The sequence below is a fragment of the Pleurodeles waltl genome, chromosome 4_2 (genome assembly GCF_031143425.1).
Source record: "Pleurodeles waltl isolate 20211129_DDA chromosome 4_2, aPleWal1.hap1.20221129, whole genome shotgun sequence".
NCBI classification, from domain to species: Eukaryota; Metazoa; Chordata; class Amphibia; order Caudata; family Salamandridae; genus Pleurodeles; species Pleurodeles waltl.
In genome coordinates this window covers 465,395,637-465,409,311 of record NC_090443.1, presented here as the reverse complement: position 1 = coordinate 465,409,311, position 13,675 = coordinate 465,395,637, and the positions used below count along the sequence as shown (strand labels likewise).

Genomic DNA, 13,675 nt, shown 5'->3' with positions numbered 1-13,675 from the left:
GTGCTGCTAATTTAATAATCATGTTTGTCAGAGTTTTTGAAGGATGGCAGAAAGATTGCGTACCTTAATGGATGATTTGCATATCACTTCTGCTTTCTTTAGCGATATGACGACATAAGCTGTCAATGAGTCTTTTGCCTCAGAATCTGAGGATCCGTCCTGGCAGAAAACAAAAAAATGAATGATTACAGTGTGTAGAAAGCTGATACCAGACAGACAGTTAAATGAATATGGTAACCCACTGTATCCAAAATACTTTGCAAGATTAATTTTATAATCCATTAATATTGCACAATAAAACATTGCCCCGCAGGTTATGTGTCTCAAATGGGTGAAAAGCGGAGTAGGCCGCATTGGGGTTAGGGCCAGGAGCTCCGGCGTTTACACACAATATTTGCAGCATATGACTATCCACCTAAACCATCAAGCCTCCTTGACCAAGGCTTAGTGTTTTTCTGGTTGGGGCACGTAAATGTGGAAATGCAGAGATGCTAGACTGAAGCACCAGTAATGTCTGACTTGGACATAGGCAAAATATGCTGGGGGAGTTAGTTGGAATTATTGATCCTTCTCTAGCATTGTATCTTTCATAAATGCACTTGCTTGAATCATTCTGCGTTGTTATGCTGGATTTCCCAGGTATTTTAACAAAGCAATAAAAATATTACCATTCCAGTGTACAAAAAATACTGTTTGTTTAGCAACACATTCCTCTCACTTGAAACTGACCAAACCTTGACAAATGTGTGACAAGTGCTACGTTATACTTCCCTTCGATTTCACCACAGTTCAGATTTCTACTGCACATCGAGTACAGAGCTCTGTTCTATCTAACAAGAAATCTATTTACACCAGACTTAGGGGCATATTTATACTCTGTTTGCACCAAATTGTGCAAAATTTTGATGCACATTCGGCGCAAACCTTGCACCATATTTATACTATGACGCCCGACCCCACGAACGTCAAAATTCCTCTGTGTGCGTCATTTTCTGGATGCGGGAAACCGGCTTGCGTTAATGACATGCAAGGTAGGCGTTCCCATCCAAAAAATTACTTTAAGGCCTGTGCGCCTTATTTATACTCCCACGTCATTTTGACGCACAGGAGGGGGCTGGCCTTCAAAACTGGCGCACAGCCTGATGTGCGCCATTTTTTAATGCCTGGGTGAGGGCAGGCGTTAAGGGACCTGTGGTCTCTGACCATGGAAGCAGTCCACAGGTTCCCTTCCCTGCCCCCAGGGACACCCCCTGACACCCACGCCCACCCCTGGAAGACACCCATGGATTGGGGGAACCCATCCCAAGTAAGTACAGGTAAGTTGAAGTAAGTATTAAAATTAAAAATTGTGGCATACGGGGCCTAACATGGGTGCTGGTTTGCATCAAAAAGTATAAGTATGGGCCCTAGTCTGGGTGGCTGCCTTGGGTTTTTAGATCACAATCAGTTTGAACACCACCTTGCAATGAGCTGTTTCTGAGTTTTCCTCTGACTTGGAAGAGCTATGAAGACAAGGTTCCGCCCACTGTATTACAACAGGCCTATCCGCCACCTTTTCCGGGGTGGTACCAATGACATCAAAAGCACAGTGGTAACAGTGTTCTGAAGGGAAACGACTCACCTCCTGACACTCAAGGAAGAACCAGGACACCATGGAGCCCGAGTTACAGGTCCTTCCCATGTTGCTTTACCTTCTCTTGTATCAGGAGCAGCAAAGATGCCGGCGAGGACCACGGTGAGTACTGCACCTAGCACACCTAGCACACAGGGGAGGGAAAAGAGAGTGGCACACACATGCAACACCCCCCCATCCTCACCCACAACACCATACACACAAATACATGCAGCATCATTACATATACACCCCGTCACCCCCTGGAAGAACGCAAGGACAAAAGGAAATGATTGTAACAAGTGTAATCATTGAAAAATCAGATAGGCCAAATTAAAATATCAGTATATACAAATATGTACACCAACTACACAAGTCCGGATATGAATGAAATCATTGTCTGTGGATCAGTGTCCCAAAATGCATGGGCGAAGCCCACACAAGATACCTGACTCGAAAAGGAGAGAACACTGCAGGGGCATCAGATGGAAAATAAACAGGCACCTCAGAGGGAGGGAGGGGGCACCTCAGCCGGACGAACGGACAACGCTACTGCTCCACGAGGGGGCTCCATGCCCACTGATTGGTCCTGGGGAGTGCAAAGCCACAGTCTGTCAAGTCTCTCAAGTGGGTGGCTTGCCCACTGCTTTATCTTGGGGAGTGCTAAGCCACAGTCTCTCAAGTCTCTCCAGTGGGTGGTTTGCCCACTGCTTTATCCTGGGGAGTGCAAAGCCACAGTCTCTCAAGTCTCTCCAGTGGCTGGTTTGCCCACTGCTTTATCCTGGGGAGTGCAAAGCCACGGTCTCTCAAGTGGATGTGATTCTCCACTGATTCTGAAGGGGGCATTGTGCCCAGAGTGCTTCATCCTGCCAAGGAATGAGGTAGTGGATGTGATTCTCCACTGGTTCTGTAGGGGGCATTGTGCCCAGAGTGCTTCATCCTGCCAAGGACTGGGGTAGTGGATGTGATTCTCCACTCGTTCTGGAGGGGGCATTGTGCCCAGAGTGCTTCATCCTGCCAAGGACTGGGGTAGTGGATGTGATTCTCCACTGGTTCTGGAGGGGGCATTGTGCCCAGAGTGCTTCATCCTGCCAAGGACTGGGGTAGTGGATGTGATTCTCCACTGGTTCTGGAGGGGGCATTGTGCCCAGAGTGCTTCATCCTGCCAAGGACTGGGGTAGTGGATGTGATTCTGAACTGGTTCTGGAGGGGGCATTGTGTCCAGAGTGCTTCATCCTGTCAAGGACTGGGGTAGTGGATGTGATTCTGCACTGGTTCTAAAGGGAGCATTGTGCCCAGAGTGCTTCATCCTGCCAAGGACTGAGGTAGCAGATTTGATTCTCCACTGGTTCTGCAGTGTGGCAGGTCCCATTCCCTCACCTGGGTGTGTGTGCCATGAGATTGCCTGGGAACAGGTAGCATGATACTCCATGGAGGCAGAGACACACTCCACCCTGCTGCGACTTCGCCTGCCACATACAGGTGTAAACAGTGCTGGTTGTCTTGCCTCATGTATGCTGTGTAGGGTCCATGACATCTCCTGCAGCCTCGGACGGCTGCCCACTGGGGATGATATCCATGTCAACTGTGGTGGCACTGTCTGAGCACGTCGTGGGGCTGGTGGCGGAGGTGCTGGCGGTGGTGCATGTGTCTGCACCTGTGGCGGGACACAGCAGGATGTCTCCTGCAGCTTCGGATGGCTGCCCACTGGGTATGATGCTGAAGACTGTTGGTGAGGCAGCAGATGTGCAGGTGGCGGTGCAGGTGGCGGAGCAGGTGTCCACCGCTGTACAGGTTGATGTTCTGGTTGACAGAAGGGGTGACTCCGGTCCCTCAGCCGGAGCCTCCGTGCCCTGTTCTGACCTGCTCTAGACCTTGTGTCCCTTCCCCACCTTTGATGTCGCTGCTGGTCCCTTGGCACTGTCCCCTTTTGGCTTGGAGGAGTCCTTGCTTGGTGGTTGGTGTGGCTTCTCACTCTGGCATGTGGGCACCTTCTTCACCTTGGCAGGTGGCGGAATAGCCTGCTCCTTGGCCTTGCTAGGTGGCACACTTGCAGCCCTGATGGGTGCCGCCCGTGATGTGACTGGACTTTCTGAGACCACTGTGCTGGATGATTTGGTGGCTGAGGTGCTGGGCTGGTACCTGGACTGCATGGCCCTAAGGGAAGGACGGGGGGTGAGGTGTAGGGAAGAGGTCAATGTTAGCCAGGAAGAGTTTCTTATACATACTGGAATGGGAAGATGGAGGGGGTTTGGGAGTGGAGGAAGAGGTAGTTTGTTGTAGGAGGTGTACGTCTGCTGAATTTGGGTGAAGGTGCATGGGCTGGAGGCTGTTGTGAGGTGGATGGCTGTTGGGTGGGTGTGTGCCTGCGTTTGTGTACTTTGGGAGGACTGCTCACAGACACACTGGGAGAGGACACAGGGGACGTGTGCATTGTAGTGGGGATGGTGATTGCACGTGAGCGGTGTGTGGTGATGGGCATGCTGGTGATGGAGGTAGTGGCTGAGGATGTAGTGCATGCAGGTGTGAGTGGAGACAAGACGGGGAGGGAGGTGGGGGACGTGGAGGAGGGGCACACAGTGGACGCAGTGGATGTTGGTGTGTCTGCATGGGTATGGTGTTTGTGTGAGTGCCTGTTGGATGTGTGGTGCTTATGTTTGCCATGTCCACTCTTGTGTGTTGATGAGTGTGCATGCTGCTCTCATGGTGTGCTTGGGATAGGCTGAGGTACAGGGGATTGGGTCTGGGTAGAGGAAGTTGGAGGGGGGAGACTGGACAAGGGGGACAATGGCTGCTATCATTATTGAGGCCAGAGCCTGAAATGCTCTCTGTAGGGCCGCCACACCAGAATGAATGCCCTCCAGGTATGCATTTGTTTGCTGCAAATGCCTCTCAACACCCTGGATGGCATTCAAAATGGTTGATTGCCCAACAGTGAGGGATCTCAGGAGGTCAATGGCCTCCTCACTGAGGGCAGCAGGGCTGACTGGGGCAGGGCCTGAGGTGCCTGGGGTGAAGGAGATGCCCACCCTCCTGGGTGAGCGGGCACAGGAAACTCGATGAGGGGCTGCTGGGAGGGCAGTGCTGGTAGTGGGGGTGGTGGCTGTACCTGTTGATGTGGTAGGCAGAGAGGTGCCCGCCACCGCAAGGGAGCTCCCATCAGAGGAGGAGTCGCTGTCGTTGGTGTCTCCTCCTGTCCCCGTCGTGGAGCTCCCCGTGCCCTCCGTCCCACTGGTGCCTTCGGACTCCGTTACTTCACCCTCCAGGGCCATGTGGGATGCAGCTCCCTCCTGCTCCGGTGCCACTGTTCCTCCGCCAGAGGATGCTAATGCACACAAGGACAGGGTGACAAAACAAAAAGGGTTGGGGGAAGACAGAAGAAACACATGATCAATGCTTGCAACACCACTACTGTTGGCGGACACAACACACAGGGAGCAGCCCTATGCACTAAGCCATGCACTAACAGGGCAGGGGAAAAGCACATGCCCATGGGGGACCCTGTCTAGACCCATTTCATGCACAGCTGGAACCCATAGGAGCCTGACTATGTGTGGTGGGCAAATACCACCTTTGGGGTTGGACTGGGAATGAGGCTGCAAATCAATGCATCTGCCCTGGCAAGGGGAACCCACAGCCCACCTCCCCCACCCAGACACCTCGTAAAGCGCTTAGAGTCAGCTGAATAAGAGTGCATTCACCCCCTTGTGGCTGCTGTTATGCCCTCAAGTGCCCATCCAACTCAGGATATATACCACCGCCAGAATCCGGTACATCAGGGGGGTCATGGTGCGACGGGCACCCCTTCCACGCTGGGAGGCCATCACCAGCTGGGCCTCCGCCGTCTTCTTGCCCCAGCGGTGCAGGTCCTCCCATCTTTTCCGGATTAACCATTCAGTGCCTCTGCCTGACTGTGGAATCCACGTCTGGGTTACACTACCAGTTAGGCTGTTTGTGAATTACCTCTAGACTGTGACACACAGGGAGCTGAGGTGTGTCCTGCATAACCTGATGAATCTCCTGGACTAGAGTGGGGAGGGGGAAGCTGGAACCTGCACCTAAAAGGGCTGTACCCATCCTCACAAAATGCAATCTCCGACCCACTGGAGTGTGTCTGGGACCAGGCCTGGGCAAGGCAGGATCTTGTGAACAACAGAGACTTTCCTTTTAAGTTTGTCTACTTCAAAGACAGAAATGAGTATGAGTAGTGGACCCAAAACCCCAGACTTTTAGAACACTTCTGGATCAAGAGGTACCTCTTCCAAGCAGAAAAGCTGAAAAGCTGGAGGAGGAGTACTGCCCCTTTGCTGTGTGTGCTTTGCTGGGTTGGCCTGCAGTTGTTGCTTTTGCCTTAAACAGGACAAAGACTGGACTTTGCTGTGTATCCTGCTTGTGAAGTTTCTCCAAGGGCTTGAAATGGAGCTTTCCTCCTCTTGGAAGTTTCAGGGATATCAAAGACTTCAGGTTCAGCTTCCCACAGCACTGCCAACTGTGTGTTTTGTTCTGCAACAGAAGAAAAACCATCACGACGCAGTCACTGACGCTGCTGCCTGCATCCTGACCTCATGACGACGCACGGAGCCTTGTCCCACTTCGCACCACAACCCTGGTCTCATCGACTCCACCACCTGATGCTGTCACCGAACTGCTGTTTGCACCATGACCTGTGGGCCCCGCACTCCACATTGCCTTGTTCACACTGCAGCCTTGGTATCTCCAACAATGCCACTTTACACTGATACCAACGCCGTTGCCTCGACTGTGGCCTGAGGGCACAGCTCATGAGGTACACGAAGAACTATGCCATCTCGCACCACTACTCTGGTCCACCGACGCCAGTGCCATCAACTCCAGCATCGTGAACAGATGCCAATGTCTGCATCGCGACCCGTGGGCACTGCAGGGAGCCTGCCCTGCATTGTACAGCCACCTTGGGCCTACCGACAACACTGCTTCAGCAATGATGACGCCGCTGCCTGCACCGTGACCTGGAGGCACCGCATATTGCACCTCCCTGTTTCACACCACAGCCTTGGTTTCACTGACGCCACAGGACACCGTCACTGAGCCACTGACTGCACCGTGAACTGCGGAACACTGCACATTGCATCGTCCCGCTTCGCACCGCAGCCCCGATGCCATCAACGCCAGTGCTCCTGACTTCTTCATCAGCCCGGAGTTCGGTCTGCAATGTGCGCAACTTCAAGGGCCCGATGACTCCTGCACCGATCTCCGGAACTGATGCCTGCTGACATCTGCCGACCCCAGTAACGCCGCACTCTGGATCTTTGTGAGGACCACAAAGCTGTACATTTCCAAGGGACTGTTTGCGGGTCTTCCCAACACCGTAGCTGGCCTGCGACCCCGAAGTCGGCCTAAACTGTTGGATTTGTTGTTCACGATGTTGTGATAGCCCAGATAGAGCTACCAACTTCAAGTAACTGTATTTTTAAGTTAACTTGCAAAATTCATAACTTTATTATTGTATGTTGGATTTTTCTCATTTTGTCTTGTTTAACCCAGATAAATATTGTCTATTTTTCTAAAACAAGTGTGGTGTCTTTCTGTAGTGTTTTCAGTGTATTACGGTGTGTTATGTGCAAATGCTCTACACATTGCTTCTGAGATAAGCCTGGCTGCTCGTGCCAAGCTACCAAGGGGGTGAGTAGGGGTTATCTGAGCTGGGTAGCCCCCTTGCCCTGACTAGAGTGAGAGTCTGTACTTAGACAGAGTGTAAACTGCCTGCCAACTAGAGACCCCATTTCTAATAAGTACCAATAAGGTCACAGTCATGGATCTCTTTTTGGAAGTACTCCAGTAAACATGAATTCCTCATTGGGGGTGCTGCAGTATCTGATGGTCGACCACCTCTCAAGACACAGAGAAGCTCGAAGACCTGCAAAGGCAGTTCTTTGCATTACAGCTATTTAGTCAACAAATGTGTGGTGCATTGTTTTTACTCCCAGAATCCAAAACTCAATTTTCTTGCTATCAACAGAGACCTCATTTTATACAGTGACAGTGTCATTTGGATACCCAGGCAGAGGCAAACGTCTATTAAAGGATGGCTTATCAAGATAGATGTCTGCATACATCCCCTTCAACAGCAGGAAGGTGAATCGTTCCTCTGAGGAGAGGGGGTTATAGTTACTTCACACTGCACAAGAAGCATGTCACCTGCAATGGTACTATATGCTGGGATGGCACTCCATGACATCTGCTGTGCTGCAACCTAGAACAGCCAAACATATGAGACACTACTGCTAGGATCTCTTTGCATAACCAGTTTCACTGAAGGTGAGCCTGCTTCCCACCTATTTATATCCGACTGTAATTACTAGCTGTTGTTTCGATTCTAACATGTTTATCTATAAAAGATCAAATATTCTAAGAGACGTTAGTTACCTGTAAATCCAGTTCTCCCGCCTTTGCACTTTCCATAGATTCACATGTGAACCTCTCTCCTCTTTGGTCAGAGGCTCACCTAAGGTAGTCTTGCTTAAATCTGAGCTGTGCGGGCATCTGGGGTAGTGGCGTGCATAGCAAATTCCCCTCTTTGTGCTTTGGTCAATTTCAAATAAGATGGGTCAATGGTGTATAAACAGTGGCACCAGCCATAATACAAGCAAGGAAAATGGATCTCCAAAATCAGATAAGGTAATAAAAGGCAGCCATCATATCCCTGGGCCATTTCGCTGCTGCACTTGCTATACCACTGATAGCTACACTCCCTAAAATGGATGTTCTACTGGCCAAACTCTTTTATTAGGGTGATGGTGTGTTAATATAATGAACTGTTATGTTGAAATATAGAGAAGTCTCCAAAGATAATGATTGAAGTAGCTGAATCTCTGAAAGGTACCAATGCAAGAGAACTACAGTTACCAGTAGGTAACTAAGGGGCATATTGACAAGCCCCTAGCGCCACTGGAGCCTAACTTTTTGTGATGCTCCGGTAACGCTGTGCACTGCTCCATGTTTACAAGGCGACGTTAGGCCACTTTTTGTGGATTACACCACCTTGTAAATACGGCCCCTTCACACGCATCACTTTGCGTTGAAGGGGCATGCAATGGGTGTTGCTGTGGGCGTTCCACAGCAACACCCATTGCATTTTGACACTGCCCCAAATTTACAAGAAATTGTAAATCAGTGGCAGTGCCAAAATCTAACACCACCCCAGGGGTGGCATTCGTATGGCATAACAAAGAGAAATGCTTTCATTTCTCCTTGCTTTTTGCTCTTTCTTTGTGTGCTGCATTTTGCAGCACACAAAGAAAGAGCAAATCGCCATTGAAGTTTGTTTTTGTGCAGTAAGGTGTAACAATGTCCCCCGCAATGCAGCCATCCTCCCACCATGATGCAAGGGTGGCTGGGTTGGCCAGGTGGTTCAGCGCCAGCGCAGGGGGAAACACAGGGATGCGCCATATTTTTATAAATACGGCTCATCCCTGCCTTTCAGAACTAACGCAGCGCGGCGCTGCCAATTTTGGCACAGTGCCACGTTGCGCTAGTTCTTTAGAAATATGCCCCTACATTTCTTTCAGAGTGCGACTGACTATTACCCAGCTGATTTTTCTGTAGTTTTGTTTTTGTGGAAATTACTACATTACATGATCAATGCAATGTTCCCTCTACAAATGGTGCCAGAAATTATTTATTGCAAATATCTGAAACACTGTTCTTCCTAGAGTACATACATTGCACAGTGTAAAATGGAAAGCTCTTAGTTTAATTACCTTCATAGGGGCAGCAAACACATAGCCAGTCCCTTGAAAAGCCCCATCTGATTGTTGCCTACTTAGGAAAAGCCACTCCACGCTTTTGCATAAAGAAGCACTGTCGATATTCACCAGGTCATTGGCAGTGACGTACATCTTTACCATGTAGGCAGTCAACCTTTGATAAACAAAAAGAAACATTCAGTATTTCGTAACTCGTGCAAAGGCATGCCTGTCATAGAGAATCCAATATGTTTATTCACATTTTTGCGATGCTCCTATGGCCGTCGATATCAGTCAGACAATCTATGTTTTCTTCATTATTTTTAGTGGTGTGCATTTTATACGAGCACCAAATTACAAATGTAGGTAAGGTTGAAGAGAAAAGATATAGGAAAGTTTTGGTACTCAATCATGTCTTTCGCGGATAGCTCTGATTGTCAATGTCTCTTTTAGAGATGATCTCAGTGATGAACAGGCTGCGGAAGTGTACATTTTTGGTGATCCTCATCTCTATGGTTTTCAAGGTATCGACCTACAGAATTAGGGGATTTTCCCTTACCAGTTGCCACTGACGACAAGTAAGGCATTGTTTGTTTTTGATTGTACAGTTTCCTTTTTCAGATCAGATTAATACCGTAGCTTCTTCTTGCTTTTACTTCTCGAGTTTGTAATGTAAGGTTTAATCTCTGTTTCTCGCTTCCTGTTGTATGTTAGGTGTTTAATGTTATAATTTGTATTACTATTGTTTATATTTTTTCTGCTAAACCCTTTTTATTTGAATATTTATATGTACAATAATGGTACATCCCTTCCTTCCTCTGCTAACACGATGTAATGGTATAGCCCTGGAACTGTGTGGGAGTTTGCTTTAGAACGTTGGGTGAGGCGTCTGCTGACAGGACGGAGTGTACGAGGAAGCGGCTAGTGGAGACCAAATAAAACACCTACTTCACATCTCGTCTTTCCCTGGTACTTCTTGCAACATATTCTGGCGACGAGCTGTCTGTGCAAGAGGGCAGTGTAGTCTCCTCCCCTTCTGTGTGCATCCGCTTCCAGCTGTACACTTGGCACATACCCCCTAGTATCTTTCACCCAGGGAGTGTAACTCGTCGTGCTTTCCTCAGATGCATAAAGGTACTGTGGCAATATTTATTAAGTCCCCGCTAATATTATCCTCCGGTGGTGTATATCAAAGCTCCGATATTCAGAACCATGCAGGCTTGTTGAGAAGTCTTCATTCTCCTGGCCATTGAAGGGGTAAGTCCCTAACCTGTTCTGTGAGGCGTGCCCCACTTTGTGAAGCCTTTTATCTTTTAGTCTATTTTACAACATTTTCCAAGCTCCACGCTCTCCACTCCACATGCCCTTTACTATTTTTGGACATTGCGTTGACGTGCACACCATATTTGCCTCACTTTAAACAGGCCAGGCCCTGCGTGTCCTTGTGAAAGTCAGTGGCACGCACACTGTGTCAATTAATATCTTAAACAACTTTCTCCTAGCTTGGAGGCATGACGTGATAAGACCAGCACTACTAATGTAAGCAGTTTGAAACAACTATTCAAGTATCAAGAACTGCATGAATCTGTTAAGGAATCTTTTATAAAGTAAAACAGTTGTTTAAAAGTTTCACAGAGAACTTTCATGTGAGAGAAGAATTGCACCACTTACAACGTTTCCTCATCCTACAGTGCCATCTACTGGCATAATTAAGAATGTACAATGTATATGTAAAGCTATTGCATGTATTCTATGTTAAGCATATCCAATGGTTTGAGCTTAGATCTGAGATTTACTGAAGTATGAAAATTCATTTTCTTGAACATACAATGTTATCTGTCTGACAGTTCATATCTAGAAGTTCATCTTACATTTACGTAAGTTACCTTATGCAGTTATGAGTATTGATTCCTATCCTATGGCTTGATTTTGTATGAAGAAACAAAATTGTGTACTACTAACTAAAGCTCTTACACTCTAGTAATCTACAGCAATTTTTTTTTTTTTCAATTTTCATACCACCATGGCAGCAGCTGCCAGTATGCTACAACCTCCACCATTCTTAAATGAACTGGGGGAGCCCAACGAACCATGGGATGAATGAGTACACGTCTTTGAATCCTACCTTATAGCTATAGGAGGTGAAAGATTTAGCCCAGTAAGAAAACAACATATTTTACTGCACAACCTGGGGCCCCATGGCAGGAACAGTTTTGAAACGACTCCTGAATCGGAAATAATGGACAATGACGTAGATCAATACAAAATTACTTTATTAAAACTCCAAAATCAATATGGGGACAAAATCCACATTGTATTAGAACGTCAGAAATTCTTCAGCCGGGCGCAAGGTACACAAGAAAACATAACAAGTTATGTGGCAGCACTCCGAGGCCTAATCAAGTTCTGCAATTTCAGAAATCTCATGGATTCATTAATAAGAGACCAACTAGTTAGGTGTACACACAATGTGAAAATCCAAGAGAAGTTACTGAAAAACAACCACACTTACAGGAGGCTGTAGAAATTGCTAAATCTATAGAACATACAGCAATATGTTTGAAAGAAATGAAAGTAACTGCAGCGAAGGAATACATTTCCAAAATATTAGAAGAGCAACGTGAAAGCAATATATGCAAGATCCAACCCAAGAATGACTTGAGTAGAGAGCATTGTCTAAAAAATGATTCACTGCAGAATAAGATTAAATGTTATTGATGTGGTAGCAACAATCATTTGGCTAACCATGCTAATTGCCAGGCCAAGTATGCCATATGCAGGAAGTGCAACAAGAAGGGCCACTTTGCCAGAGTATGCAGAGTCTCATTAAAGAGCCCAGAAGGGAAGGAAGGTGGCATACTAGATGAAAATTCACAAAGTATAAAGAGAATAATTTTATCAATAAAGGAAGACAGCACAATCAATCAAGTGAGGTATCCAGTATGTGATGTTAGCTTAAAAGGCAAAACATTGAAAATTTTCGCGGACTCTTGTTCTCTGTTCACACTTATCAACTTTTCTGACTTCAAGTTGATAACCAATGATAACAATCCTAAGGTCGAATCCCCAGATATTTCACCTAGCGGATACACTAAAGATCCTATTCCCCTTAAAGGTATGGTTCATACATGCATCACTTAAAAAAATCGTTCCACCATTGATAAAATGTACATTGTACAAAAAGGCTTCAATCTCCTTGGCAGGCAACATCAGAAAGAATTAGGAATAAAATTAGATCCTAATAACCCGGAGCAGGTACTACTAGTGGATCAATCTTCTGCAAGTTAACATATATGTAACAAATTCCCTGAAGTATTTACAGAAACGTTAGGTCTCCTGAAACAACACCAACACAAGATTAAGTTGAGGGCAAACTACAAACCCTTTGTATACAAAACAAGATCTATACCGCACTTAATGTGGGGCCCATTAGAAAAGGAGCTCACTAGATTGAAAGACTTAGGGGTCATACAACTAATAAAGTGCTCAGAATGGGTATCTCCGATTGTTCTAGCCAAAAAAGCTAATGGTGATGGCATCAGATTGTGTGTTGATCTACGTGATCTGAATGACAATATTTGCATTGAAAGACATCCTCTGCCCGTATTCAAGAGATGCTAAGCACTATGGGAGAAGCTACATGTTTTTCCGTACTCGACTTTTCAATGGCATATCATCAAGTAGAGTTACACCCGGAATCTAGGTGTTTAACTGCGTTCACCACACCCATGGGTACTTTCATGTTCAGCAGAATGCCATTTGGTCTGGCATCTGCGGCTGCGGTATTCCGAAAGATAATGCAGCAAATTCTAAAGGGAATACCTAAAACCATGTGTTTCCAGGGTGATGTTCTTATTTACGGCTCCACAGTGGAAGAACACAATAAAGTCTACGCAATGTCCTCATCAAGGGCAAAGAAGCAGGACTCACTTTATGGAAAGACAAATGCAGAATCGGAGTCAGTGAGGTGGATTATTAGGGCCATACCCTATCCAAGGAAGGTTTTAAACCTAAGATTTGCTTACTAGAAGCAATAAAGGAATCCCGTGCCCCAGAAACTAAGGAGGAACTCAAATCATTCTTAGGCTTGGCAGAATATATGGTGTAGTATGTTCAGAATTTTGCTTGCATAACGGCAAATTTAAGAGATTTATTGAAGAGTCACACTCAATACAGATGGCTGGAAGAGCATTAAGAATCCTTTAAAAAGTTGAAGGATACTATTCTTACAGCTCCGTATCTGTGCACCTTCGATCCCAACAGGAAAACTATACTAACTACAGATGCCAGTAACAAAGGTCTGGGAGCTACTCTCTCCCAATTTATTAATGGCAAGGAA

At 46.9% G+C, this 13,675-nt stretch overlaps 1 protein-coding gene across 1 annotated transcript in view; it reads right to left on the bottom strand.

Annotated features, from left to right (window-relative positions):
- The window catches only part of LOC138292914 (complement C3-like), a 2,405,892-nt gene that overhangs the window by 792,203 nt on the left and 1,600,014 nt on the right, over window positions 1-13,675 (bottom strand). Inside the window, exons 26-27 of the mRNA XM_069231788.1 lie at window positions 9,352-9,511; window positions 64-159 (exon numbers count right to left, since the gene is read on the bottom strand). Coding sequence (XP_069087889.1) covers window positions 64-159; window positions 9,352-9,511 — 256 coding nt within the window. The remainder of the gene's footprint in view (window positions 1-63; window positions 160-9,351; window positions 9,512-13,675) is intronic.